Raw genomic sequence first — 23,437 nt, 5'->3', positions numbered from 1 at the left:
AAGCTACTGTAATAACCATTGTGTTGAGTCATAAATAACCCAGTTCAACCAAAAAACAAATGATGGACAAGAAAGTAAGAGGAATGAGACCTTTTTAACAGTTTCTTTCTGCTGAATAGAACAACACACTGATGTCAGTACATTCTTCAAAAACACATCACAGATCGGTGTAAGCAGCATCAGATTTCCAGATTCACCAGGTTCCTCTGTCATAACCTTTGAACTGGATTACCTGCAGAACCATGAAGGAGGAGGTCAGCGTGGCGCTGATACTGTTGGGTCCAAGACCTTGTACATTTGAACAGGGTTGGATTCTGATTCATAGTTCAGCATTGGTTTCACCTGTTGACAGCACCATGATTGTGCCACAGCCCGACTACAGCAGCAGCCACTACGCATTAGACTCCATTATCACACAATTAAATTCACCCTTAAAGAAGAGGAGCATCTCACAACCTTCAGGGTGGAAGCACATTTTATATCTGACTCCCTCAAAAGTGTTAAAAAGATGGTTCAGACTCACATCTACAATTCTCTTTCTCGTTTGATGTGCTTCCGCCTCGAGTTCCTGACAACGTGATGGCGTTGAGAAGCCCAGCACGCAGCCTGCCCCCAGAACAGCTCACTCAGCTGATCAGCTGATCCCTGCTCTACCGCTGGGCACAGGCCTCCTCCACCTCAGCGATGGTCTTCGGCGCGTCAGCCGACAGAATCAGAGCGTCTCCCTGGTCCCGAATCACCACGTCGTCCTCAATCCGGATGCCCAGGCCACGGAAGCGCTCTGGGGCCTGGTCGTTGTCCTCACCGATGTACAACCCTGCGACAAGAGAGGTGGAAATTAGGAAAAAAAGCTGAAACATAGAGAATATGGTGCAAACAAAACCAAGATGTGCAGCAGCATCAGAACCACTAAGTGTTTGGGGGTCTGGTTGGTCCACACCTGGTTCCACGGTGATGGCCATCCCTGGCTGCAGAGGTTGGGAGCGGGACAGCTCAGGAGTGTCGTGGACGTCCATGCCCAGGTAGTGGCCGACGTGGTGGGGGCAGTAGCGCCGTGCAGCCTGGCCCCAGCGGAGGCAAACGTCTGGGTGTCATTACGTATTTAACACCAGTTTAAATTAAGTGAACTCTGGTTTTTACCTTCAGAAGGTCGGCGTCACTGGTGCTGGCGCTGACGATGCCCAGGCGCCGGAGCTGCCGCCCCAGCAGAGCCAGCATGGTGCTGTAGATGTGGTCCAGACTGACGCCCGGGGAGCACAGAGACAAACAGGAGCGCTGGACCTCCAGCACGGCCTCGTACAGCTCAGCCTGAGCCGGGCTGAACCTGGAGCGGAAGACGGCAGAGCGTACGGGTCCCAGGTCACGATCAGTTGGTCATGATTTTGTCCAAATAGATAACGTGGTGGGAACTTACTTTCCATTGACTGGCCACGTTCGAGTGATGTCGCTGACATAACCAAAGTATTCACAGCCTCCATCGAGCAGCACCAGTTCACCGTCCTGATGGACGAAGAGGAAATAGACCACAACCCTATTTTATCAAATTTATTTCAAGTACATTTGAGAAAACCTAATAGTGATTGACAGCATCGCGTGTAACACAAATGATGCTTTGTCTCATTCCTTCACCTTTATAATCTGGTTGTTGTTAATGTAGTGCAGAGTATTTGCTCGATTTCCTCCAGCCACTACAGGAGGATAGGCCAGGAAGTTGGCGCCGTGGATCCGGTTTTCAAAATCAAACTGGAAAAAGGGTTTAGGAATAAAAATTAAAGGATTAAATACAGGCTCCATGTATGTTTCATGCAAATCTAATACAAAGCTAAACAATTAACTTCCATCCTTAAAACTTCAAACAGGCCAAACAGAGTTTGGGTTCACTTCGTGTCACCTTAGCGAAGAGCACAGCTTCGTCCACGTCCCCCTTGGACAGAGCCATCGTCTTCCTGAAAGCCTGAAAGACACACACTGGACCTTGTTCTCTGTAGCTACAGCTCAGCTTGAGATCAGACTCTTAGAAATGCACCGACCAGCGCCGTGATGCGACCCGCCTCCTGCATCAGCGCCACCTCAGCACCGCTCTTACGGGCCCTGAGAGAGTGGATGAGGGGCCTGAGGGAGCGCGGCATCGGCCCGGCCTCCAGCAGAGGGGAGACGTGAACCCGGTGGAGCCGAGGGTGCGAAGGCTGACAACTGTCGTACCACAGCAGAGAGCCTGAAGGAAGGAAGAAGAGCCGTTACACACGCAGCCAAAGAGGAAATCTGCTGGAATTAGTTCTTATTCAATAACGTCATAAAAATGCAAGCTTTTTTGGGATCACACACCTTTAAGGCTCTTGAGCACAACCCCCAGTTCTTCAGTGCTGTGAACTCTCTCTATTCCGGTCAAAGCAGCCGCCCCGTCCTTCCCGGACCGCGGCCCGTCCCACAGCTCCCGTCCCGGGTCTCTGCGGGGGACGAACAGGACGGCTTGGTCCGGCCGTCCTTTCCCATGAAGAACCAAGGCACTGTCAGGCTCCAGGAACCCAGTGAGGTAGAGGAAATCCTGGAGAGCAACCATTCAGATCAACAAGCAAATCTCTAAACTGCAAAGTAAAAAAGTACCATCTTTTCTCAGCTATACGTGGATAATAAAGGTTCAGTCCGTTTGTTTGATTTATGTACAGTATGACACACGCACCTGGTTCTGGTGGAAGAGATAGGGGATGTCGTTGGTCATGTAGTGGGTGGCGTGGGACAAAACGATGAGCACGTGGGTGCAGGAGGAGGCGGACGGTCCGAGCCGCTCTGCCTGCGCCTCGATAAGCAAAGCCAGCTGGTGTCTGCGCAGCTCGAAGTCTGCCTGGCTCAAACCTGGGCTCACTTCACCTGAGGAGCAGGAAACACACATGGGGTCAGTGCTTCCCTCAGAGCAGGCGCAGAGGCTCAGGCACAGCTGCTCACCCTGTTTGATGAGGTGGGGGTGAGTGAAGGGACTGGGCTGACCCAGGTAGCGCGGAGGAACCATCTTTGGCTTCAAACTGCCCGCTTGGACAGAAATGTCTCTGCACGGACTCCGGACACGTCCTACACACAGACGCAGCACAAAGAATCAATCAAATCCTTATTTCTAAGAACTCATTCTAATAAATTTGTGAATTTCAGGTGAAGCTAATTTTAACAACTGTATGTTTTAACATTAGTTGAAACACAATCCAACAAAAGTCATTAAAAGTGGCAGACAAACTTAGTGGAGTAACAGCTCTGCGTGGTCCTGGTAAAGCGGACCGAACTGGGCTCACCCGGACTCCAGCTGCGCCGCGGCAGCAGCTTGACAGCGGACCGAACCGCGGCGCTGGTGGAGGGCAACATGGGAGCAGGTCGGTCACCGCATGTCGAGTCTGGAAGGAGGAGCCGCCGTCAGGAACGCAGGAAGAGGCCGATTCACAATAACGCGACGTGCGGATGTTACAGTCTCACTCTATGATTCTTAGATTTGGCCGGTAGTTAACGCGTTAGCTCTAAGCGCTCATGTTTGCTAACTACGGCTAATACGTTGGGGAGAACTGCTGCCCCGAGTTCGGCTTCTCAGGCAGAACCTAGCCCCGCCCCTTTTGCGTCACAGCTTTAAAAACTTAGTTGTTGCATTGTCTCTTTCACCAATCTCACCAATCACCAATTATTAATGGGTGTTAAGTAGCTTCACAAAATCATTACAACTAAAAGAAACCAAGCATTAATCAATATGTAATTATAGAGAACTGTGTATGTAAATAGAAACAAGTACCTTTACATACAAATCAAGCACCGAAGAAAGGAATTCAATTAGTGATTAAAATAGTTTAGTTAGTTAGTTTACTTTTTTACAGCTGTTACAATATTTGTGTATAGGGAACAAAAATGGGTCAAATTTGTTTTCTTTCTCTCAATAACTATTTGATTGTAATTACTTGTGGTGACGGGCAATATTATCAGGGGCAGTTGTAGTTGCCTGACAGACACAACCGAGGAAAGCATTGGCGGTGTTCTTGGTCTGTCCGAGGAGTCGCCTGAATGAAAACACAGGAGCGACGCCACTGACGGAGACGCTGAACAGAACCCAACAGTCCCGTACGGTTTCTATTCGGTTGTGAGTGGTGCATATCTCTAATCAGGTGCGTTTCCCTCCGGTTGGCGAGCTTTACGTTTGCAGCTCCGACGTATTTGTGAGTCAAACCCCAGCGTTGTGCAGAGCTAACTGGCTAAGCTAACGGCGCTATCATGCGTCAAACAGTTTGCGCGTCACGGACTGATCCACATTTCCAGAAACTTCTCGCTTGTGAATATATCAACAATCGCGGTTGTTTGTTTTGTTTTGCACGGTTTGTCGTTTATGACTCAGTTGCACATGTTGCTGGGTGAATGTGAAGTTTAATTTAAGCCCAGTAATGCGTTACCGTTCACTCATCACGTCAATATCAGGGCCAGGATCAAACTATTAATCAACTAGAACCACAAAGCAAACCTCTGTCTCATGATGACGCGTAGAACAAAACGCACACAGTTTAGTCAGCTTTATTTAATTATTAATATTAGAAATTCATCAGATTTGTGGAGTTCCTATGTTAAATATAACGCGTACCGGGTTTCATGATTTTAATCAGAGATTATTAGAAACGCGTGCTGTCCGCTGTCATTTTTCAGTTTAATAACTTGAACCACGTTCAAATACGTATCACCAAACCGTAACTTCGTTTGTAGCGTCACCAGTTTATTCCCAAACAAGTATCTGAGGACCTGGCTGGTGGAGCCTGAGCAGCAGCTCCGCATCAGGCTGACGGCTGCTTCCTCTCTGGCTTTCCCCACGTGCAGGGTGTCGTGTGCTGGACGTGAGCAGGATGGACCCACGGAAAGTGGCAGAGCTGAAGGGCTTCGTGCACATGTGCGAGTCCAACCCCATGATCCTGCACCTTCCTGAGATGGCCTTCTTCAGGACCTGGCTGGAGGGGTTGGTTCACCCGGACCTGGTGTTTGTGACACTTTGATCATTTCTTACAAATGTAAAATAACCACATGAACCCCTTTTTATTACAGCATGGGAGCATCACTTCCTCCCCCACCCAAGAAAAAGGAGTCATGCCAGGTGATGCGAGAATATTATAATATAGTTTTTCTTTATTAGGCCCTGTTACATGCTGATGTGTTAAGAAGCAAAACGCAGTAAACGACCCATTTTGTGACAGAGTGGCTTCTCGTTGGTAGGGCGGCTGTCCTTGTGGTCCTCCACCAGCATCGGCTACAGCTCCTGAGCCAGAGCCTGAGGCTTCAGTGCCGTCAGAGAGCGACGAGAGTGAAATAGGTAGTGCGTCCTTACTGTACATGAAGAACATTTGAACTTGCCTGCAGATATAGAGATTTTTATCTTTCCCTGACACTTTAATCTGTTTGCTTTTTAAGAAATTGATAATGAGGGAGTGATCGAGCCAGATGTTGATGAGCCACAGGGCACCGAAGACTTTGACAACATAGAGGTAAAGTGCTTCCAATAATATTTATTAATTTGCATACATTCATTCGCCTCTGACAAGAAAACCAAACAGCTGATGGACAATAAATAATATTTATCTGGTTTAAACATCTGTTTTCTCAGGTCACAGACGAGATGATGGACCAGGCTAATGAGAAGAAGATCGAGGCCATTAATGCTCTGGGAGAGGGTGCGTGGAAATGATATCTATAGATTCAATAGCTGAGTAGATGGTGTCAATCTTATGTCTGATATCATTTATTTTCCTCTTTCAGGTGATCTGCAAAAAGCTTTGGATCTTTTCAGTGAAGCCATCAAGCTGAACCCTCGTGTTGCCATCCTGTACGCCAAGAGGGCAAGGTCAGCGTCCTCACCATCTTTAAGCTATTACTTCCCCTTCCATTGATAAGAGGAAGTGAGTTTAACCTGTGCACCTTCTTTTAGTGTTTACATCAAGATGAAGAAGCCCAACGCAGCCATCAGAGACTGTGACAGAGCCATCAGCATCAACCCAGACTCTGCACAGCCATACAAGTGGAGAGGGAAAGCTCACAGGTGCTTTTATACAACCAGAGCGTCAACATGACGTTGCTTGTTTGTAGTAAACCAGACAGAGTCTACATCATTCTGCTGCCGTCTTGAAAACAGCCGATTCTCTGCCAGCTGCTTTCATCCAGCTGCTTGTCCATTGTAGTGATCCCGTTTGTCCCTCCAGTCTGATACTAATCTGGTTAAATGTTTTATCTTCCATATAAAAGAAGCTAATGGAGTGTAAAATATCTTCAAGAACGTCTAGGAAGCCCCAGTTTCTATCAGACACCTTCTCCCTAAGCACAGATGCTTTTCATGGCGGTGTTTTAAACTCAACATAAGCAAACACTCAATGTAAACACTCTGAGGTAAAATAAACTCCAACTTGTTTGACAGCTAAACGGTGGTAAAGTAAATGTTGATCAGCATTTGTTTATTTTATTACATAGTGATGAATATTTGTGCCATCGGAAAACTGCAACAAGCTGTAACTGTTACAGTGAAGCTGTTTTTCCACATCCTGCATCAGAAGCAGTCGACACTCGGAGCCGCACTCGAGCTGCTCTGCAGTCTGACAGCTTCTGACACACATCATCAGTGCATTGTGATTGGACCAACACAGTCACATGCTTCAAGCAGTTGTAAGACAATACATTAGATGTGACGTGTGAGTGCTGCCTCTGCTTCAATCTGCAAACCAAGCAGAGCTCCACATACAGTGACACCAGTCTTGGCTCGTGGCTGCTGCCTTCGCTGCACATCGAAGCAGATCCACGTCTGTGCTGCTCTTGTTTCGTTTTAATCTGATCGAACACTAACGCACTCACTTCGATACATATTGCTACTAAGATGTTATTAGGTTTATCTGTTTTCGTGCCATGGAATTAATCTGCTGGAGATAAAGTCTCTGATGGTCAGAATGTTTGCAATGCTGCCCATGTCGTGCCACCTGGTTGGTGATCTGACAGTGTTGTACTTTGCTGTGTGTGTGTTGCTGCAGGCTGCTGGGTCACTGGGAGGAGGCAGCCAAGGACCTGGCCACAGCCTGTAAGCTGGACTATGATGAGGATGCTAGTGCGCTGCTGAAGGAGGTCCAGCCAAAGGTACGGAGCCCAAGACGAGACGGGTTCTGATCCAGACAAGCAGCTGGTGTTAATGAGCTGCTTCATACTCTTATTTGTTTTCAGGCCAACAAAATTATAGAGCACAGACGCAAATATGAACGCAAGAGAGAAGAGCGAGAGATCAGGCAGAAGCAAGAGCGGGTAAAGAAAGCCAGGGAGGAGCACGCACGAGCCCAGAGGGTGAGCTGCTGCTGCTGCTGCTGCTGTGTGTCAGTTAACAGCATATTTACGTCCTGATGTTAGGTTGTTGCGCTAAACAAGATGCTTAAAGATACTCCAGAAACGCCACAACAGCTCATGTGCAGGATTTCTCCACCTCAAAAAGGCAATAGTCAGTTTCTATTTCTAAAACTGTGTTTTAACAGGAGGAGGAAGCGCGACAAGGTGGAGGAGCAGGAGGATTTTTCCCAGGTACAGACTCAGGGTTTGATTTGTTTTTCTATGGACAATGACTGATTACTGTTGATGAACCAGTTCCCCCAGTGATCTGACTGGTTAGTATTTCACCCGTTGGTAGTTTCTGATCTAATGTTCTGAAGCTGCAGCGACAGAAATCTCCAAAGAGGATCCAAATTAGCCTGTTGTTGTATAGTTGGGGTAGTGGCAGCCTACAGAAGTCGCTGTCCATCACCTGTATAGTAAACCTTACACGTCTGACAGCATCTGGGCTAACGAAGTTAATGAGATCTGTTGTGACTGTGCAGGTTCGGCTGGATTCCCAGGTGGAGCGGCTGCTGGCATGCCGGGCCTCGGCGACTTCCTAAAGGATCCAGAGATTCTCAATGCCATGAAGGTAACTCACTGCTCAGAAGTGGTTGTTTAACTGCTGCAGGAGAACACACAAGTGCAACATAACTAACTGTAAAGTAGAAGTGGAAACGTAATTGGATGTGGACCCATTCATATGATGAGATCTTAAATTGGCCAAACTAAATGCAAAACCAATATAATCATGTGAAAAATTTTGTAGTCAATCCGTCACGTTGTTGAGCCTCGTTCGTCTTGTGCTTCAAACACCAGGATCCTGACGTGATGGCTGCCTTCCAGGATGTGGCACAGAACCCAGCCAACATTGCCAAGTACCAGAACAACCCTAAAATCATGGCTCTCGTCACCAAGCTGAGTTCCAAATTTGGAGCTTCACCACAGCCGTAGACAGGAAGGACCAAAGCGGAGGAGTGAGAGCGGAGATGTGGTGAAACAATCTGGAGAGCCACAACGCTTTTCAACAATTATTCACTGTGCAGAGCATACAGGGAGGTGTGACGTAGAGGAAAAACCCGAGCAGAATTTTTAATGTTCTCAATCAGCCTGTTAGCACTTAGCAACGTCTCAACATACAACCCGATGGTTAGAAGTCAGGTGTTGATTTTGACTGTGCTGTCTTAACCACAAGTTTCTAATCTGCATCTGGAACCACTAAACTGGGAGCTCCTGCATTAAGACGCTATAGTGACAGACATGTCATGTGCTCAACTGTTTTTTCTTTCTCTGTACTGAACAGTCGGCACTTTTGTTATGTTATTGATGCAAAAAACTTACATGACCTTAATGTTTGACCCTGTTGGAAAAATGAGTCACATTATAAAACCTACAAAAACTGATTTTAATGCTGGTCTCTAGTGAAAAATGTCATTTAAATTACAAATATTTGTACAACTAGTGTCACGGTTGATACCAGACGAACGGGTTTGCTATGTTACACAACTCAATTTCTAAATAAGCTGGTCAGAAATCTTGTGTGCCCATTGATTTTATCAGGAAATCTTTCAATTAACTCAAAGCCTTTATTACGAGTCCCTACAGGTGCTGTGATCTAAACAAGGTCCAAAAGGACAGAGTCATTCCGCCACCTAATCCACCCGGCGCATCTGTTGTTCAGAGGATTACTGCTGTGTAACACGTGGTCCAGGATCTGACGGATAAATTCCCCTCTCCTTTTTTTCCTCCACCAAACTGGTGTATACTTACAGTATATTCACCACAATACTTGAACTTCTGTTGTGTGACATGTTTGTTTATTTACTTACAGCATAACCAAAACAAAGACATTGGTGTAAAATAACAACTAGTATTTCAACCAGCAGAGAAGCAGGAGATGTAAGGTTGATGTTTGCAGAAACCGAAGAAAGAAAGTCAATAACACAGCTAATGCCCATATCTGTTGGAAAAAAACAAACAGGCACAACAAACATTAACTGACTGATGCAACAAAAGATCAGCCGAGGGGTGGTTCACACATCTGTAGCACACACAAATAACAATACCCACTTCTGAAACTCCCACTCCCGTTGTCCAGAGGGGCAAAACCTGTCTGGTTTTCAACCAGCGGGAAATACAGTGGAAATGGAAGGCGTGCTGCGAAAAAAAAGCAGACATGAACTTTAAGGTTTACTTGATCAAATGCTGCCTTTTTCCTCTGATGGACAATTTTATGCAAACATTTATATGCATTTTCCATTTCATGAAACTTGTGGAAGTGAAGTGGTTTGTAAATAAATTGCTTAATATAACCTTATAGTCGTTAGTGTTCTAAAGCTCACAGAGCCGGATCAACGTACAGGGAGGAAAGATGCTAATTTCCCATATTTTAGAGGATGGTATAAAACTCACATTGCACACGCCCCAGGCTACAGTGCACTCCTCAGATGTTGCTGATGCTTGATTGGCCTGACACTCTATACCTGATGGAATGAAAAGAGAATAAAAATAGGTTTCATTAAAAAGGAGCACATCGGAATCATGTGAACTGAACAGGATGTGGTGTCTAACAGCTGACAGGTTAACTGATGCTTTAAAGTAATGAGTGTCATTATTATCGTGAACTCACAAAGATCCATAATATGGTTCCGACAAATAGCGCAGTTATCCACCACAATGTCCCAAGCCCACAGCGCCACAGCATTCCACTGGTAAAGTAAACACAAACAGGTTAGAAGGAACAGCAATAGGTTTGGAAAAGAATAGTTTGACACTTATATTCAATAACACCAGTTTTCCGTTACAAAAATATGAATTCCTTAAGCACTGCACTAGTTCTTAATTGTGACACTGAACAGGTTTATACATAACTTTCTATCGTTTAACATGTACATCTTAGAAACACAAAACAAGGACAATATACACGTGATCTATTTTATTGCAGCTTTACCTGATATTACAGACAACAATCAAACAATAAGTTGTGATCAGTTATTAAGGGGTTTCGACATGTTTATCAAATGACATCTAACATTATTCATACAGTCTTGGTTTATTTTAAGCTTGTAGCTTTACTGTTTTGAGTTTATAATATACGACTTCTGACTAATGCGGCTAGGTAGGCTAACTAACTTAGCTAGCAGCAGAGTAGAGCTGTGTCAGCCGTTACTCAAAATAAAATCCAACGTAAACATGAGACTAGCTTATGCGTCTTTCTAATTAAACATTGCTGGTGTAATATGAGGAGAACCTGTTTGCCTGTTTTAGCTAACACCGAAAAGGAGAAGTGCTAATTCATGCTTTGTATGAAGCTACCAGCTAGCCAGCTAGCGTTACCGTTAACATTTTAACAGCAGGTAGCCAGTTAGCCCAGATGTAGCTGCTGAAATTTGCAGCTAATTGTGGTGTGGCAGCGATGTTCATTTGTAAAATTCAAACCTTTTTGACTTCAAATCGCTTCTTGCTTGCGCCACTGTTTGTGCCGCTTGGTGTATCTACATCCATAGCTGCTGCCATCTTGACCAGGGAGGTTGACGTAAAGACGCACGGCACCCGGAAATGGTGAATATATTTTCCCGCAAGCGCATTAACCGCTGTTTGTAATAGTTTAAGTAGTTGCTGTATTTTTATATTGAGATAATTTTATTTGTAATACATTGATTAATAATTTATGTTTTTGGACAAAATACGGAGAGCAACAACCGTCATTTTAAATAATAAATAAAATTCAGGGTTCCACCGAGATTTGAACTCGGATCGCTGGGATTCAGAGTCCAGAGTGCTAACCATTACACCATGGAACCGCTGAGGGCAAACCTACGTTTCTGTTATATGTAGTCTTTATTAGTCATTGAGTATTAGTAGTATATTATTACAATTAACACAACAGTGTGCTTTATTATGAGGTATGAGCGAGTTAAGTTGTTATCAGAGGCACATTATTTAAATTTAAACAAACTACCCACATACAGTAAACACTACAAGCCTGAGTTAACTGCATAGTAAAGAGACAATAGGTTATTTCTTTCTGATTTTAATGTGTTTTCTTGTTTTGTCACTGGTTTCTGCTTCTTCTTTGATTTATTGTTGTTCACTTTGGGCTTTGCTGGTTTCGCTTTGACTCGGGGGCCTGAGAGAAACTGGGTTTGGGTCTGTGGTCCACAACCACCTCGTCACTTGGAGGCGAGCCTTTTCTGGGCAGAACGCAAAGGTGGCGACGTCCCTGACACTCTGACCTTTGACCTCTGGAGGTTGACCACAGGTAGCAGTTGCCTCCAGGCTCACGTTCTCCATCCACCTGAAGGACAAGGACAGGGCACCCAGTTGGATATGCAGCTGCTTATAATATACTGACAAACAACCCGTGTGTGAATCGGCTTCAGCGCTGACCTGCGCAGAGGCAGCAGAGAACAGTCACACAGCAGGGGGTTGTCCTGCAGGTCCAGGACCTCCAGGCCCGACAGGGCCCTCAGGTCAGGAAGCTGCTCCAGCTGGTTTCCCCTCACAGTCAGAACCTTCAGGCCCGGACCCAGTCCAGCCAGAGCATCCTTTGACATCTGGGTGGAAGAACGATTGGAAAAGCTTAACATTAACGTGGCCTCAACAGAAATCAACAGAATCAAAACACTAAAGAGGTTCCCAGCGCTTATAAAATGGTTCCCTGTACCTTCTCCATGCCCGTCCGTCCAGGTGGAGCCTCCGCAGACTCTGCGATACCGGCTGAAAGGCGTTCGGTCCCACCCAACGAATGGAGTTGTGCGACAGATTGAGCTCCTCCAGGTCAGGAGTTTGGGCCAGAGCCTGGGTCGGCACCTCTGTCAGCTGATTGGAGTCCAGGTGGATGACTCCCAGGAATGCAGAGTCCAGAGCTCCATCGCTGATTCTAGTCATGGTGTTATTGGTCAAGTAAAGTTCCCTGAGCTTGGGGGTCGCTGAGGAGAGCAAGGCCGGCAGGCCCGAGCTCGGAGATGCGTTTCTCTCCAGGTGTAACACGAACAGACTCTGTGAGACTGCGAGAGCTGAGGGGACACACAACATTAGCTTTCCTGCACTCTGAATGTTTGGCTTTGACCTCCCACTGACCTGGTCCTGGGAACTGGGCCAATCTGTTCCCCTCCAGGTGAAGGTACGTGAGCTCAGGGACTCCAGCGAAGGTCCCGGGCTCCAGCGACGTGAGGTCGTTGTCGGAAAGGTACAAGTAAAACAGGCTCTTCATCCCTCGAAAGGCGCCCGCTTCGATTTCACGGATTTTGCAGGACTCCAAGTGGAGAGAAACGACCAGGCCGGTGCCTGGGAAGCTGCCGGCAGGAAGGTGGTGAAAGTGGTTGCTGCGGAGGTCGAGCAGCTGCGTGGTGGCAGGGAAGCCTCGTGGGACCTTGGTGTGACCTTGAGCCTCACATGAGGCATGCTGGGCTGCAATCTGCCCAGAGACCAACCATGAGACACACAGCACACACACAGGAAGACCAGCAATCACACAGGACGACCAGCACACACACAGGAAGACCAGCACACACACACAGGAACACCAGCACACACACAGGAAGACCAGCACACACACAGGAAGACCAGCAATCACACAGGAAGACCAGCAATCACACAGGAAGACCAGCACACTAACAGGAAGACCAGCACACTAACAGGAAGACCAGCACACACACAGGAAGACCAGCAATCCACAGGACGAACAGCACACACACAGGAAATACCAGCACACACACAGGAATACCAGCACACCACACAGGAAGACCAGCAATCACACAGGACGACCAGCACACACACGGAAGACCAGCAATCAACAGGAAGACCAGCAATCACACAGGAAGACCAGCACACTAACAGGAAGACCAGCACACTAACAGGAAGACCAGCACACTAACAGGAAGACCAGTAATCACACAGGACGACCAGCAATCACACAGGACGACCAGCAATCACACAGGAAGACCAGCAATCACACAGAAGCACACAGCAAACACAGGAAGACCAGCAATCACACAGGAACCAGCAATCACACAGGAAGACCAGCACACACACACAGGAACACCAGCACACACACAGGAAGACCAGCAATCACACAGGAAGACCAGCACACACACAGGAAGACCAGCACACACAGGAAGACCAGCAATCACACAGGAAGACCAGCACACACACAGGAAAACCAGCACACACACACAGGAACACCAGCACACACACAGGAAGACCAGCAATCACACAGGAAGACCAGCACACACAGGAAGACCAGCACACTAACAGGAAGACCAGCACACTAACAGGAAGACCAGTAATCACACAGGACGACCAGCACACACACTGGAAGACCAGCACACACACAAGAAGCACACACACAGGAAGACCAGCAATCACACAGGAAGACCAGCAATCACACAGTAAGACCACACACACAGGAAGACCAGCAATCACACAGGAAGACCAGCAATCACACAGGAGACCAGCACACACACAGGAAGACCACACACACACAGGAAGACCAGCAATCACACAGGAAGACCAGCAATCACACAGGAAGACCAGCACACACACAGGAAGACCAGCACACACACAGGAAGACCAGCACACACACTGGAAGACCAGCACACACACAGGAAGACCAGCACACACACAGGAAGACCAGCAATCACACAGGAAGACCAGCAATCACACAGGAAGACCAGCACACACACAGGAAGACCAGCACACACACAGGAAGACCAGCACACACACAGGAAGACCAGCAATCACACAGAGACCAGCACACTAACAGGAAACCAGCACACTAACAGGAAGACCAGTAATCACACAGGACGACCAGCACACACTGGAAGACCAGCACACACACAGGAAGACCAGCACACACACAGGAAGACCAGCAATCACACAGTAAGACCAGCACACACACAGGAAGACCAGCAATCACACAGGAAGACCAGCAATCACACAGGAAGACCAGCACACTAACAGGAAGACCAGCACACACACAGGAAGACCAGTAATCCACGGGACGACCAGCACACACACACGGGAAGACCAGCAATCACACGGGAAGACCAGCAATCACACGGGAAGACCAGCAATCACACAATAGACCAGCAATCACACAAGAAGACCAACACACACACAGGAAGACCAGCACACACACAGGAAGACCAGCAATCACACAGGAAGACCAGCAATCACAGGAAGCCAGCACACTAACAGAACCAGCACACTAACAGGAAAGACCAGCACACACACACAGGACCAGCACACCACAGGAAGACCAGCAATCACACAGGAAGACCAGCACACTAACAGGAAGACCAGCACACTAACAGGAAGACCAGCACACTACAGGAATACCAGCACCACACAGGACCAGCAATCACACAGGAAGACCAGCACACACACAGGAAGACCAGCACACACACAGGAAGACCAGCACCACACAGGAAGACCAGCACACACACAAAGACCAGCACACACACAGGAAGACCAGCAATCACACAGGAACCAGCACACACACAGGAAGACCAGCAATCACACAGGAAGACCAGCAATCACACAGAAGACCACACACCCAGGAAGACCAGCACACTAACAGGAAGACCAGCACACACACAGGAAGACCAGCAATCACACAGGAAGACCAGCAATCACACAGGAAGACCAGCACACACACAGGAAGACCAGCACACTAACAGGAAGACCAGCACACACACAGGAAGACCAGTAATCACACGGGACGACCAGCACACACACGGGAAGACCAGCAATCACACGGGAAGACCAGCAATCACACAGGAAGACCAGCAATCACACAAGAAGACCAGCAATCACACAAGAAGACCAGCACACACACAGGAAGACCAGCACACTAACAGGAAGACCAGCTTTCACATAGGAAGATCAGCACACTAACAGGAAGACCAGCAATCACACGGGACAACCAGCACACACACAGGAAGACCAGCACTCACACAGGAAGACCAGCACACTAACAGGAAGACCAGCACACACACAGGAAGACCAGCACACACACAGGAAGACCAGCACACTAACAGGAAGACCAGCACACACACAGGAAGACCAGCACACTAACAGGAAGACCAGCCACACACAGGAAGACCAGTAATCACACAGAGACCAGCACACCACTGGAAGACCAGCACACACACAGGAAGACCAGCACACACAGGAACCAGCAATCACACGGAAGACCAGCACACACACAGGAAGACCAGCACACACACAGGAAGACCAGCACACACTGGAAGACCAGCACACACACAGGAAGACCAGCAATCACACAGGAAGACCAGCACACACACAGAAGACCAGCACACTACAGGAAGACCAGCACACACACAGGAAGACCAGTAATCACACAGCGACCAGCACCACACGGACCAGCAATCACACGGAAGACCAGCAATCACACGGGAAGACCAGCAATCACACAAGAAGACCAGCAATCACACAAGACCAGCACACTAACAGGAAGACCAGCACACTCACCTGGCAGTCACAGCTAGCGGGACACCTGGCCTTCAGCCGGGTCGCAGGCTGGGTTGCGGGCCGGGCCCTCCACGCGCCCTCGTCCTCCTCCTGGAGGCCGCGCCCTCTGCTGCGGCAGCGTAGATCCAGAGGCGCCACCGTCTGCAGCGGCTCGTCTGAGAGGTGAGCAGGCCCGGCACAGGCTCCCAGCAGCCTGGCGCCGCCCGCCGCGGCCCAGGCCCTCAGGGGCCGCATGTGGCAGTCACAGTAGACGGGGTTGCCTGTGGGAAAACAGACGCCAGTGAGTGAATGCTCTGGTTCCAACGCTGCGGCTCGGATGACATGAGCCGCACCCGTCAGGTTCAGGGTCCTCAGCTGCGCAGGGCCCGAGAGCGGCTCCAGGTTCCGCAGCTGATTGTGGCTGAGGTCGAGGTGGGAGAGGAGAGGGGCCTGAGACACGGCCCGGTCCGACAGCTCCTGGAGGGACGTGTGGTGGAGGCGCAGGTGCGTGAGCCTGGGCATGGACACGGACTCCTCCCCCAGGGAGGTCAGCGGGTTGTGGCTCAGGTCGAGGTGCGTGACCTCCTGGAGTCTGGAAACAGGGGGAGGCGTAAACAGGAGCCACAACCGCTGGGAGCAAAGCCTCCATGCAGCACGCGGCCCAACCTGCTCATGGTCTGAGTGGGGAAGAACTGCAGCTCGTTGTGGTCCAGACTGAGACGAGTGAGCGTGAACAGAGCAGCGAACGCCTCCGGGGCCAAGTTGTTCAGAGAGTTGTGGCTCAGACGAAGCCACTTGTTGTTGTTGAGACCCTGGGAAACAAGGAAGTACAGCGAGTCTCCAGTCAAACTGTGTGTGTGTGTGTGTGTGTGTGTGTGTGTGTGTGTGTGTGTGTGTGTGTGTGTGTGTGTGTGATTTTAGAGCTGAGGTTAGAATTGAGTTTTGGCTACATTGAGATTAGACGTCTGCCTTTAGATATGATGGTTAGGGTGAGGGAAGGCATCATGTCAATGGGGAGTCCCCACGTTGATGACAAACGTGTGCGTGTCTGTCTTTGTGTCTGTGTGTGTGTGTGTGTTTGCATGTCCGTGTGCACGTGTCAGCGTGTGTGTGTGTGTGTGCGTGCCTGTGCCCGTGCCAGTGTGTGTGTGCGAGGCCCAGCACCTGGAAGGCCATGTTGGGGATGTAGACCAGCTGGTTGTGGCTCAGGCCCAGCGTGTTGAGGAAGCCCAGCTGCGTGAAGGCTCCAGGCTGGATCTCCTCCACGCGGTTGTGGTCCAGATGCAGCTCCTTCAGGGAGGAGAGGCCATCGAAGGACTCCTGTGTTGGGACACAGAGAGGGAGGGCCGGCTCAAAGCCTGTGTCACACATTCAGAACAAGCTCCAGGTGTCCTCCCACCTGCAACAGGACGTGGATGTTGTTGTGGGCCAGGTTCAAGAAGACCACGCGGCCCAGAGTCCGGAAGGCTCCCTCCTCCACGCTGCCGATGTGGCAGCGCTGCAGGTTGAGGTGAGTGAGGTAGGGCGTGAGCTCGAACGCCCCCCTGCGGAGCGTCCGCAGGTTGTTGTTCCTGAGGTCCAGTTTCAGGGTGATCTGAGGAGCAGGAGTGACGTCAGGATCATCTCACACTGAGCTCTGAAACTCGTCCCTCAATGGACAGAACCTGGAGGATCCTTCACCTCGTCCACAGCTGCTGGAACCTCCGTCAGGTTCTTGCCAACGCAGGCGACGGTGAGTTTGGTGCCGTCACAACTACAGCCTCTGGGGCATTTTCCTGCGTGCACGCGTAGCCTCAGGGCTAAAACGAGCAGGACGGCAGCAGAGACGAGTCTGAGCATCTGCGCCGGACAGAAAGTCATGCTTCAGATGAGCAGAACGGCCCAGAACCCCAAACCTTAAAGCAGCCGCTAACACACTAACTACAAGCACAGCTACAGTATTTTTACTGTACAGTATTAAACATTTCAGCATTTTCAAAATAACACATTACAATCAAATCCTGCATTTATCTTAGAATGTACAACTCAACTTGAAACCAAAGTGAATGAGAGACGTTTCAGGAGGAGAAACTTACCTTCAGGCTTCAGGTCGGATTCTCTGTGGTTCTGTTGGAACAGTTCACGCATCTGCTGCTGAGATAATGCAGCGCTTTGGAGTCCGGCTCCTTCCAGCTAACAAACAGGGCCTTGGTAAATTCTTCAGGGACGACCTCTGACCCCTGGTAATTAACACCCTGGCTCCACATTTCCAGCAGCAGTGGCTCTTCTGATTTTGTTTCTCAAATCAGACGGAATCATCACATTTGTTAAACAAGATCTCCAACTGGGAATTAAAAGTCTGACTTTCCCCACGTCTGCTTGTTTTCAAATTAAGTAACTTTTAATCATAACTAAATGGATCACTAGGTTCAGTAGCACAGGGTCCTTGTTCATGTTTGACCCCTCTGACAAACATCACAAACTATAGATGATGTTTACAGTTTTCATATGGTCATTTTGAAGCTTTAGTTTTCGAACAACTGCCCAAACTAAATAAAAACATTGTGAAAAGACTGAAATTCATCCCAAACTCTAATTAACTTTATTTTTGCAGCGGAAACCCAAAACCTCTGCATCTGGTGCCTCATTAAAAGCAGGAAGACTGACATTCATTTTCCCTTTTTCAGGCTTCCTCTTGATTGTACTTTACAATCTTCAATTGGTCACAGACACATTTATCATTGTTTTTTATAGCATATTTCAATTTAACAAGCATCATACTAAAAAACCAAACCAAAACACATATGAAGCTGTAAGCATAGATATGAACCTAAAAAATGTACAGCAGCTGTAACCGTGGGACCAGAACAGTCCTGGCTTGAGCCCGTTGAGCTCCAGGAAGCAGGTTGCAGGTTCTGTGAGTGCACACTTCAGTTCAAACAGTTTAAAGTCTACTTCAGAACACAACAAAGTCAGATGCAGTCCGGAAACCAGAACCAGAGGGGAGTGCTGTGAGGAGCCGCTGAGTCGGGTCAGCGCAAGTGCTGCTGTGGGCTTGTGTGCTGTTCAGAGATCAGTCAAAGTTCAGTCTGTGTGTGTGAGTTCTCAGCTCTCAGACTGAACTCTCTGCAGTGTGACTGGAGTCCGTTTCTGGCATGTCCCATGAGTCCAGGGCCTTGTTGTTCCTGTGAGATCATTCAGACAGAGGGTTAATGTCTGTATGCACCCAAGGAGCGCAGGCACTTTAATTAGACCTGTGCATCAACAAGGATTCTAGAAAACCAAATCCCCACGAGCAAAAAAGACCACTATTGCTGAGGACAGTCAAGAAGCTAAGTTGTTGTGCTCATATTTCATCACCAGTGCGTTTTCACCACTGTCACACTTTGTACCTGGAGCTGCCTGTTGATTGGACTCATTCTGCCACGTCCTTACCGGGACATGAAAGCCTCCAGCACGGCCGTGTTCTCTTTGGGGGAAGTAGTCCTGCCGAACGACTGCTCGAGCGCGTGGAGGTGTCCAGGAACCACGAGCACGGGCTTCACCTTGTCCTCACTCTGAGCATCACAAAGAAACAACAGGCATCAGAGGGTGACGGGGGAAAAAGGCATTTCTGTTCTGAGCGTGAGCAGATCAAACGCACCTTAATCAGTCCGAGCAGCACCAACAAAGAAGACACAAACTCATAGCCTTGAAAGGACGGCGTGGCAAAGGCCTTCCTCAGGAGGGCGTCTGGAAGGAGGAAACAATGCTATTAACTGCTATTATTAGGAAGGAAACCGACTGGAGAACGATGGAGCCACCGCTCTTGCTCAAGCCTTCCAGGTACAGACGTAGTAGTAGTAGCTTTATTGTGTAGGCAGAAACAAGTGAATAGTGGAATAACAGCTGACAATGTGTTTCTAGCTGATGGGCAGCCTAGAGGAGGTTCACATGCCCCAGAATGGCATCAATCATGCCGGTGTTACAACAGCCCTGGCCACTGCCATGCAGCACAACACCGGACTCCGCATCCTGAACCTCAATGACAACACCTTTACTGAGAACACGTCCAACTACCGTACATAAAACTGGAACCTTCTGTTCCGTTATTGTGTCTTACCGATGCTTTCCAACACGGCACTCTTAACATCACTGTTCTCCTCTTTGTACACTGACGCAATCTTAAGAAAAGCTTCAGCCATTTTTGTTGCATTTGTCACATCGACCTAGAAAGGAAAAGGAAACGTGCTTGGTTTCTAATAACTTTGCCTTAAACTGCTGCCTGGTGCATCTTCTAGCATTAGTTCTTGGTGCGTTTACCTGCTGCTCGATCAGGAACGCTCTCTTGGGACCCAGTTTGATCAGTTTGTCTGGGGATGGAAAGCTGAGGAAGGACGACACGTCTGGCGGCCGTGGCGCCGATGGAGGGGTGGACATCTGTGAGGGGAACGGGAGGGAGGAGAAAGTCAACTGGAGTCACACCACATACACAACAGCAGCTCTTGGCGCTGTTGGACCAGACGTTTTGCAACTCCTCAATTAGAAATAGTCACGACACCATGTGCTTTTAATGAGCATGAATTCAGGGGCCATTCATCACATCAACACTGTGAGCCAGACAGTTTAATCACCTTCTCTACTCTGCTTTCTTCTTCCTCCTCTTCTTCCTCCTCCTCCTCCTCCTCCTCTTCTTCTTCTTCTTCCTCCTCTTCCTCCACGTCATCCTCATCATCTTCATCCTCATCTTCGTCGGCATCATCATCATCATCTTCTGGCTCACCCTCATCATCACTGAGACAAAATAGTACAAATGTGAGAATTCAATTCAGAGGCCACAATGAAAGCATTTCGGAAATGAGAGGTTTCAGAAGCAGATGTGATGGTTTATGATGTTTTTGCGTAACACACAACGTACATTATACAAGTGATAGGAAATGTGACAAACACAATTACCTGAGGGAGCCCAAAAGATCAGTCTTGTTCATGGTTTCCATGGCGTCTTTCAGAGCTTTGCAGCCATCATCTCCAAGACAGTTGCCTAAAAACCAAAGACATGATTATATTCAAATGGAATTAAAGAAGCCAGGACAGAAATGCATTTAAAATAGAAAGTAGTAAGAAAAAGTAGAAGCACTTGAGATAAATCTAATAACATCTACATCGTCTAGCACTGATAAAGCACATATTTGTGAACTGCTACGTAGAAATAATCCTCAACAGGCAGGGCATGAGAGTTAACTGTTTAATTGGTTCAAACCATTTAAGTCCAGTTTCTCCAGCTGGTCCTTCCCCTTTATTGCCTCTGCCACAGCCAGAGCTGCTTCCTCCTGTAATCTCGCCAAATGACAGATTGAGCTCCTGAAAGAAAATATCAAGAAAAGTGTGAAAAACAAGTGTAAAGGATAATAATTAGCTTCCCTGAGAAGAGACCAGGTCCAGACTGTGTAATGAGTGGATAAACTCACCTTGAGTATGGGGAGTCCCTCGGATACTGTTTGTGCGATAGCTCGAGCCCCGCTGGCCGAACCAGGCAGTCTCCAAAGTTTATCACCTGGATGCTGCGGAGGTGTTTTCAGAGCCTGAGCCATAGCAATAGCCCCCTTCTCAGTAAAGGTGTTGTCATTGAGGTTCAGGATGCGGAGTCCGGTGTTGTGCTGCATGGCAGTGGCCAGGGCTGTAACACCGGCATGATTGATGCCATTCTGGGGCATGTGAACCTCCTCTAGGCTGCCCATCAGCTAGAAACACATTGTCAGCTGTTATTCCACTATTCACCTTGTTCTGCCTACACAATAAAGCTACTACTACTACGTCTGTACCTGGAAGGCTTGAGCAAGAGCGGTGGCTCCATCGTTCTCCAGTCGGTTCCTTCCTGCGACAAACACCTTCAGGCTGAGAGGAGCACCAACTGCACTGGAGTTTTTATGACACTGGGTCAACGATCCAGACAAGATCTGAAGGGCCCACGAACAAAGAGCAAACAGACACAGAACACAAAATGGGATTTAAGGTCGAATTGTATCATTTGGTTTCTTTTTTGCGACATTAACAACAACAAAAGCCTTGCCTTATCCTGAAAAACAAAGAAGTACATTCTCATCCTTTACCTTTCCTCCACCAATGCCCATGCCACAGTTGGTTGAGCCGCAGCTCCTGCAAAGTGTAGCAGGCGGTGCGCTTCAGCAACTTCTCAATACCTCTCACCCCATCAGGACCAAATGCGTTGTCACTGAGGTCTAACACTGTCAGCCTGCACCTGCCAGCATCAGGGCAATCACCAAAGGAATTCTACACAAAAGAGAACAAAGCCTGGCTCGAGTCAAACAGAAACAGCAGTACAGAGTGGAAGCATTTTTAAACTGGTTCTAACTCAAGGCAGTACCAGGGCAGGTGGGATCTCAGAGCGCAGGCGACCTGTGAACATGTCACTCCAATAACAACGCTGCAAGAGAGATTCAAAGAAGTCAGCCATGACACTCTGTACTGATGTTAATACATGTCCTCTGACTTGAGTAGATAACAGGTGTTCTAACAGAGTGTGGTTATTTAGTAGTTCCCCATAAAAACTTTTTAATTGGTGTTGACCGACATTTACTGTCAGTATTTAAGCTGATGACATGGAGGAGAACAAGAGTCCAGACCTGAGCTCGCTCTTGGCCTCCAGGGCCTTGGCGATTGCCTGTGCTGCCTCCACACCTACAGTGTTCCCTTCCAACCTCAGAGGCCTGTAAGCCCTCAAAGTCCTGGATTCTCCTTCACCATGTCCTCCACTGGAGACAGACGTGGGCAGGGAGAGGGGATCAGATCATCAATACAGCAGCCACCACGGCTGAGACTACTGTGCCTCTTCATCTGTACTTCGCTAGCTCAGTGACCGCTGACACTCACCTGACTCAGCATCATCCAGCTTCCTGCCCTGGCCTTTGTAGCTCAGCTCTCCTTCCTCCACTCCGGTCTTGGCCAGAGAGTTGGCCAACTGCTCAACAATGTCTGTCGCCATTGAGACACATGATGGACAATAAATACAAATTCGTAACAAGTACTCACCTTTTTCATTGTGTTTGCCGTTAGTGAAGATGCCATGCAACAAACAGGACAAAGAGGGATCCTGTCTTTAAGCTGGTGAAAAATCACTAGTTAAGTAAGTTTATTATTTAATTCCACGTGTTTCTTGAACACATGTTTTGGGGAGGAATGGACCGTGACAGAAGGTTGATTTGGATGAATTAAAACTAAATCTAAAGTACAGTTAGCCATGTGTTGCTAACGGAATGCTAACACTGTTATATGACTCCCTAATGGATTAGAGCCATTGGAACCGACCTGGCTGTTATAACCAACACTCCACCTTGTACACAACAGACGTAACTCCGCGGCTGTGAGATCATTAACAGTACAGTCACGCAGCTAACGCAGCTAACAGGGTAACGTGAACCACAGCGTGGCTCTACTCGGCCTCTCGGCTCAGTCGTAAACCGCTAGCTTAGCGTCAACTCCCTAAACAGCCGTTAATGTGCCGCAGATTGGAAACTTCAAACAAACGGCCATCGGTTGACACATTAACGGCTCCCCACACAAACATTTAAAAGATCTCTATTACCACAACACAGACGTGCTGATGAAAACCCTGTTACAACGACTCCGCTCCGCGCCCCCGACG

The 23,437-nt window shown here is 48.2% G+C and overlaps 5 protein-coding genes and 1 non-coding gene across 7 annotated transcripts; 1 reads left to right on the top strand and 5 right to left on the bottom strand.

The window, feature by feature from the left end:
- Positions 1 to 75: 75 nt before the first annotated feature.
- Positions 76 to 3,621, bottom strand: xpnpep3 (X-prolyl aminopeptidase 3, mitochondrial). 2 transcript variants are annotated; one of them, XR_005897944.2, is made up of 12 exons: positions 3,282 to 3,621; positions 2,944 to 3,066; positions 2,681 to 2,868; positions 2,326 to 2,545; positions 2,031 to 2,215; positions 1,892 to 1,954; positions 1,630 to 1,743; positions 1,415 to 1,500; positions 1,141 to 1,324; positions 941 to 1,061; positions 524 to 817; positions 76 to 232 (listed from the first exon to the last, which is right to left on the bottom strand). XR_005897944.2 is itself a non-coding variant. In XM_041071832.2 (11 exons), the coding sequence occupies exons 1-11, from the start codon at positions 3,349 to 3,351 to the stop codon at positions 651 to 653; spliced, it is 1,521 nt and encodes a 506-aa protein (XP_040927766.1). In that variant the 5' UTR covers positions 3,352 to 3,621; the 3' UTR covers positions 76 to 650. The 2 variants fall into 2 exon arrangements, 1 of the variants encoding a protein (XP_040927766.1); XM_041071832.2 differs by having other exon boundaries at positions 76 to 817.
- Positions 3,622 to 3,972: 351 nt separating this feature from the next.
- st13 (ST13 Hsp70 interacting protein) lies at positions 3,973 to 8,744 on the top strand. The gene is made up of 13 exons (XM_029158729.3): positions 3,973 to 4,133; positions 4,831 to 4,966; positions 5,053 to 5,101; positions 5,221 to 5,317; positions 5,416 to 5,489; positions 5,609 to 5,675; positions 5,761 to 5,845; positions 5,930 to 6,040; positions 7,017 to 7,119; positions 7,204 to 7,320; positions 7,506 to 7,551; positions 7,845 to 7,933; positions 8,161 to 8,744. The coding sequence occupies exons 2-13, from the start codon at positions 4,857 to 4,859 to the stop codon at positions 8,293 to 8,295; spliced, it is 1,083 nt and encodes a 360-aa protein (XP_029014562.1). The 5' UTR covers positions 3,973 to 4,133; positions 4,831 to 4,856; the 3' UTR covers positions 8,296 to 8,744.
- Positions 8,745 to 9,136: 392 nt separating this feature from the next.
- Positions 9,137 to 10,936, bottom strand: rbx1 (ring-box 1, E3 ubiquitin protein ligase). The gene is made up of 5 exons (XM_029158827.3): positions 10,780 to 10,936; positions 9,971 to 10,049; positions 9,754 to 9,824; positions 9,412 to 9,498; positions 9,137 to 9,301 (listed from the first exon to the last, which is right to left on the bottom strand). Exons 1-5 carry the CDS (start codon positions 10,855 to 10,857, stop codon positions 9,209 to 9,211), a joined length of 408 nt encoding a protein of 135 aa, XP_029014660.2. The 5' UTR covers positions 10,858 to 10,936; the 3' UTR covers positions 9,137 to 9,208.
- A 135-nt stretch (positions 10,937 to 11,071) lies between these two features.
- On the bottom strand, positions 11,072 to 11,144 carry trnaq-cug (transfer RNA glutamine (anticodon CUG)). Its single transcript has one exon. It is a non-coding gene; the product is annotated as a tRNA-Gln (tRNA).
- Positions 11,145 to 11,192: 48 nt separating this feature from the next.
- On the bottom strand, positions 11,193 to 18,904 carry chadla (chondroadherin-like a). Its single transcript, XM_029158548.3, is given in 13 exon segments — positions 11,193 to 11,456; positions 11,459 to 11,533; positions 11,536 to 11,638; positions 11,731 to 11,897; positions 12,008 to 12,024; positions 12,027 to 12,359; positions 12,424 to 12,760; positions 15,838 to 16,097; positions 16,170 to 16,408; positions 16,483 to 16,628; positions 16,981 to 17,136; positions 17,216 to 17,410; positions 17,497 to 18,904. Coding segments are annotated over 13 exon segments (2,346 nt in total). The 5' UTR covers positions 17,677 to 18,904; the 3' UTR covers positions 11,193 to 11,318.
- A 52-nt stretch (positions 18,905 to 18,956) lies between these two features.
- On the bottom strand, positions 18,957 to 23,406 carry rangap1a (RAN GTPase activating protein 1a). Its single transcript, XM_055510844.1, is given in 22 exon segments — positions 18,957 to 18,983; positions 19,190 to 19,352; positions 19,439 to 19,527; positions 19,898 to 20,003; positions 20,098 to 20,214; positions 20,409 to 20,568; positions 20,731 to 20,815; positions 21,035 to 21,104; positions 21,106 to 21,135; positions 21,243 to 21,295; positions 21,298 to 21,349; positions 21,351 to 21,515; positions 21,597 to 21,731; positions 21,885 to 21,914; positions 21,916 to 22,065; positions 22,160 to 22,219; position 22,255; positions 22,419 to 22,498; positions 22,500 to 22,526; positions 22,528 to 22,547; positions 22,666 to 22,785; positions 23,378 to 23,406. Coding segments are annotated over 20 exon segments (1,668 nt in total). The 5' UTR covers positions 22,778 to 22,785; positions 23,378 to 23,406; the 3' UTR covers positions 18,957 to 18,983; positions 19,190 to 19,226.
- Between the last annotated feature and the right edge of the window lie 31 nt (positions 23,407 to 23,437).

This window comes from Betta splendens, chromosome 8 (assembly GCF_900634795.4).
Source record: "Betta splendens chromosome 8, fBetSpl5.4, whole genome shotgun sequence".
Lineage (NCBI taxonomy): Eukaryota > Metazoa > Chordata > Actinopteri > Anabantiformes > Osphronemidae > Betta > Betta splendens.
Note: the sequence above shows the minus strand (reverse complement) of the source record. Positions and strands in the feature narration are given on the sequence as shown.

What these genes read in the sequence shown, in the direction of transcription:
- xpnpep3 (XM_041071832.2), bottom strand. Translation starts at nt 3,351, where the DNA reads ATGTTGCCCTCCACCAGCGCCGCGGTTCGGTCCGCTGTCAAGCTGCTG. An exon ending in ATCTCTTCCACCAGAACCAG is followed by an intron (nt 2,546 to 2,680) that starts GTGCGTGTGTCA and finishes GTTGCTCTCCAG; the next exon opens with GATTTCCTCTACCTCACTGG. An exon ending in CGGGTCGCATCACGGCGCTG is followed by an intron (nt 1,955 to 2,030) that starts GTCGGTGCATTT and finishes TGTGTCTTTCAG; the next exon opens with GCTTTCAGGAAGACGATGGC.
- st13 (XM_029158729.3), top strand. Translation starts at nt 4,857, where the DNA reads ATGGACCCACGGAAAGTGGCAGAGCTGAAGGGCTTCGTGCACATGTGC. An exon ending in CTGTACGCCAAGAGGGCAAG is followed by an intron (nt 5,846 to 5,929) that starts GTCAGCGTCCTC and finishes ACCTTCTTTTAG; the next exon opens with TGTTTACATCAAGATGAAGA. An exon ending in TGAAGGAGGTCCAGCCAAAG is followed by an intron (nt 7,120 to 7,203) that starts GTACGGAGCCCA and finishes ATTTGTTTTCAG; the next exon opens with GCCAACAAAATTATAGAGCA.
- rbx1 (XM_029158827.3), bottom strand. Translation starts at nt 10,857, where the DNA reads ATGGCAGCAGCTATGGATGTAGATACACCAAGCGGCACAAACAGTGGC. An exon ending in AGCGATTTGAAGTCAAAAAG is followed by an intron (nt 10,050 to 10,779) that starts GTTTGAATTTTA and finishes TTACTTTACCAG; the next exon opens with TGGAATGCTGTGGCGCTGTG. An exon ending in GAACCATATTATGGATCTTT is followed by an intron (nt 9,825 to 9,970) that starts GTGAGTTCACGA and finishes TCATTCCATCAG; the next exon opens with GTATAGAGTGTCAGGCCAAT.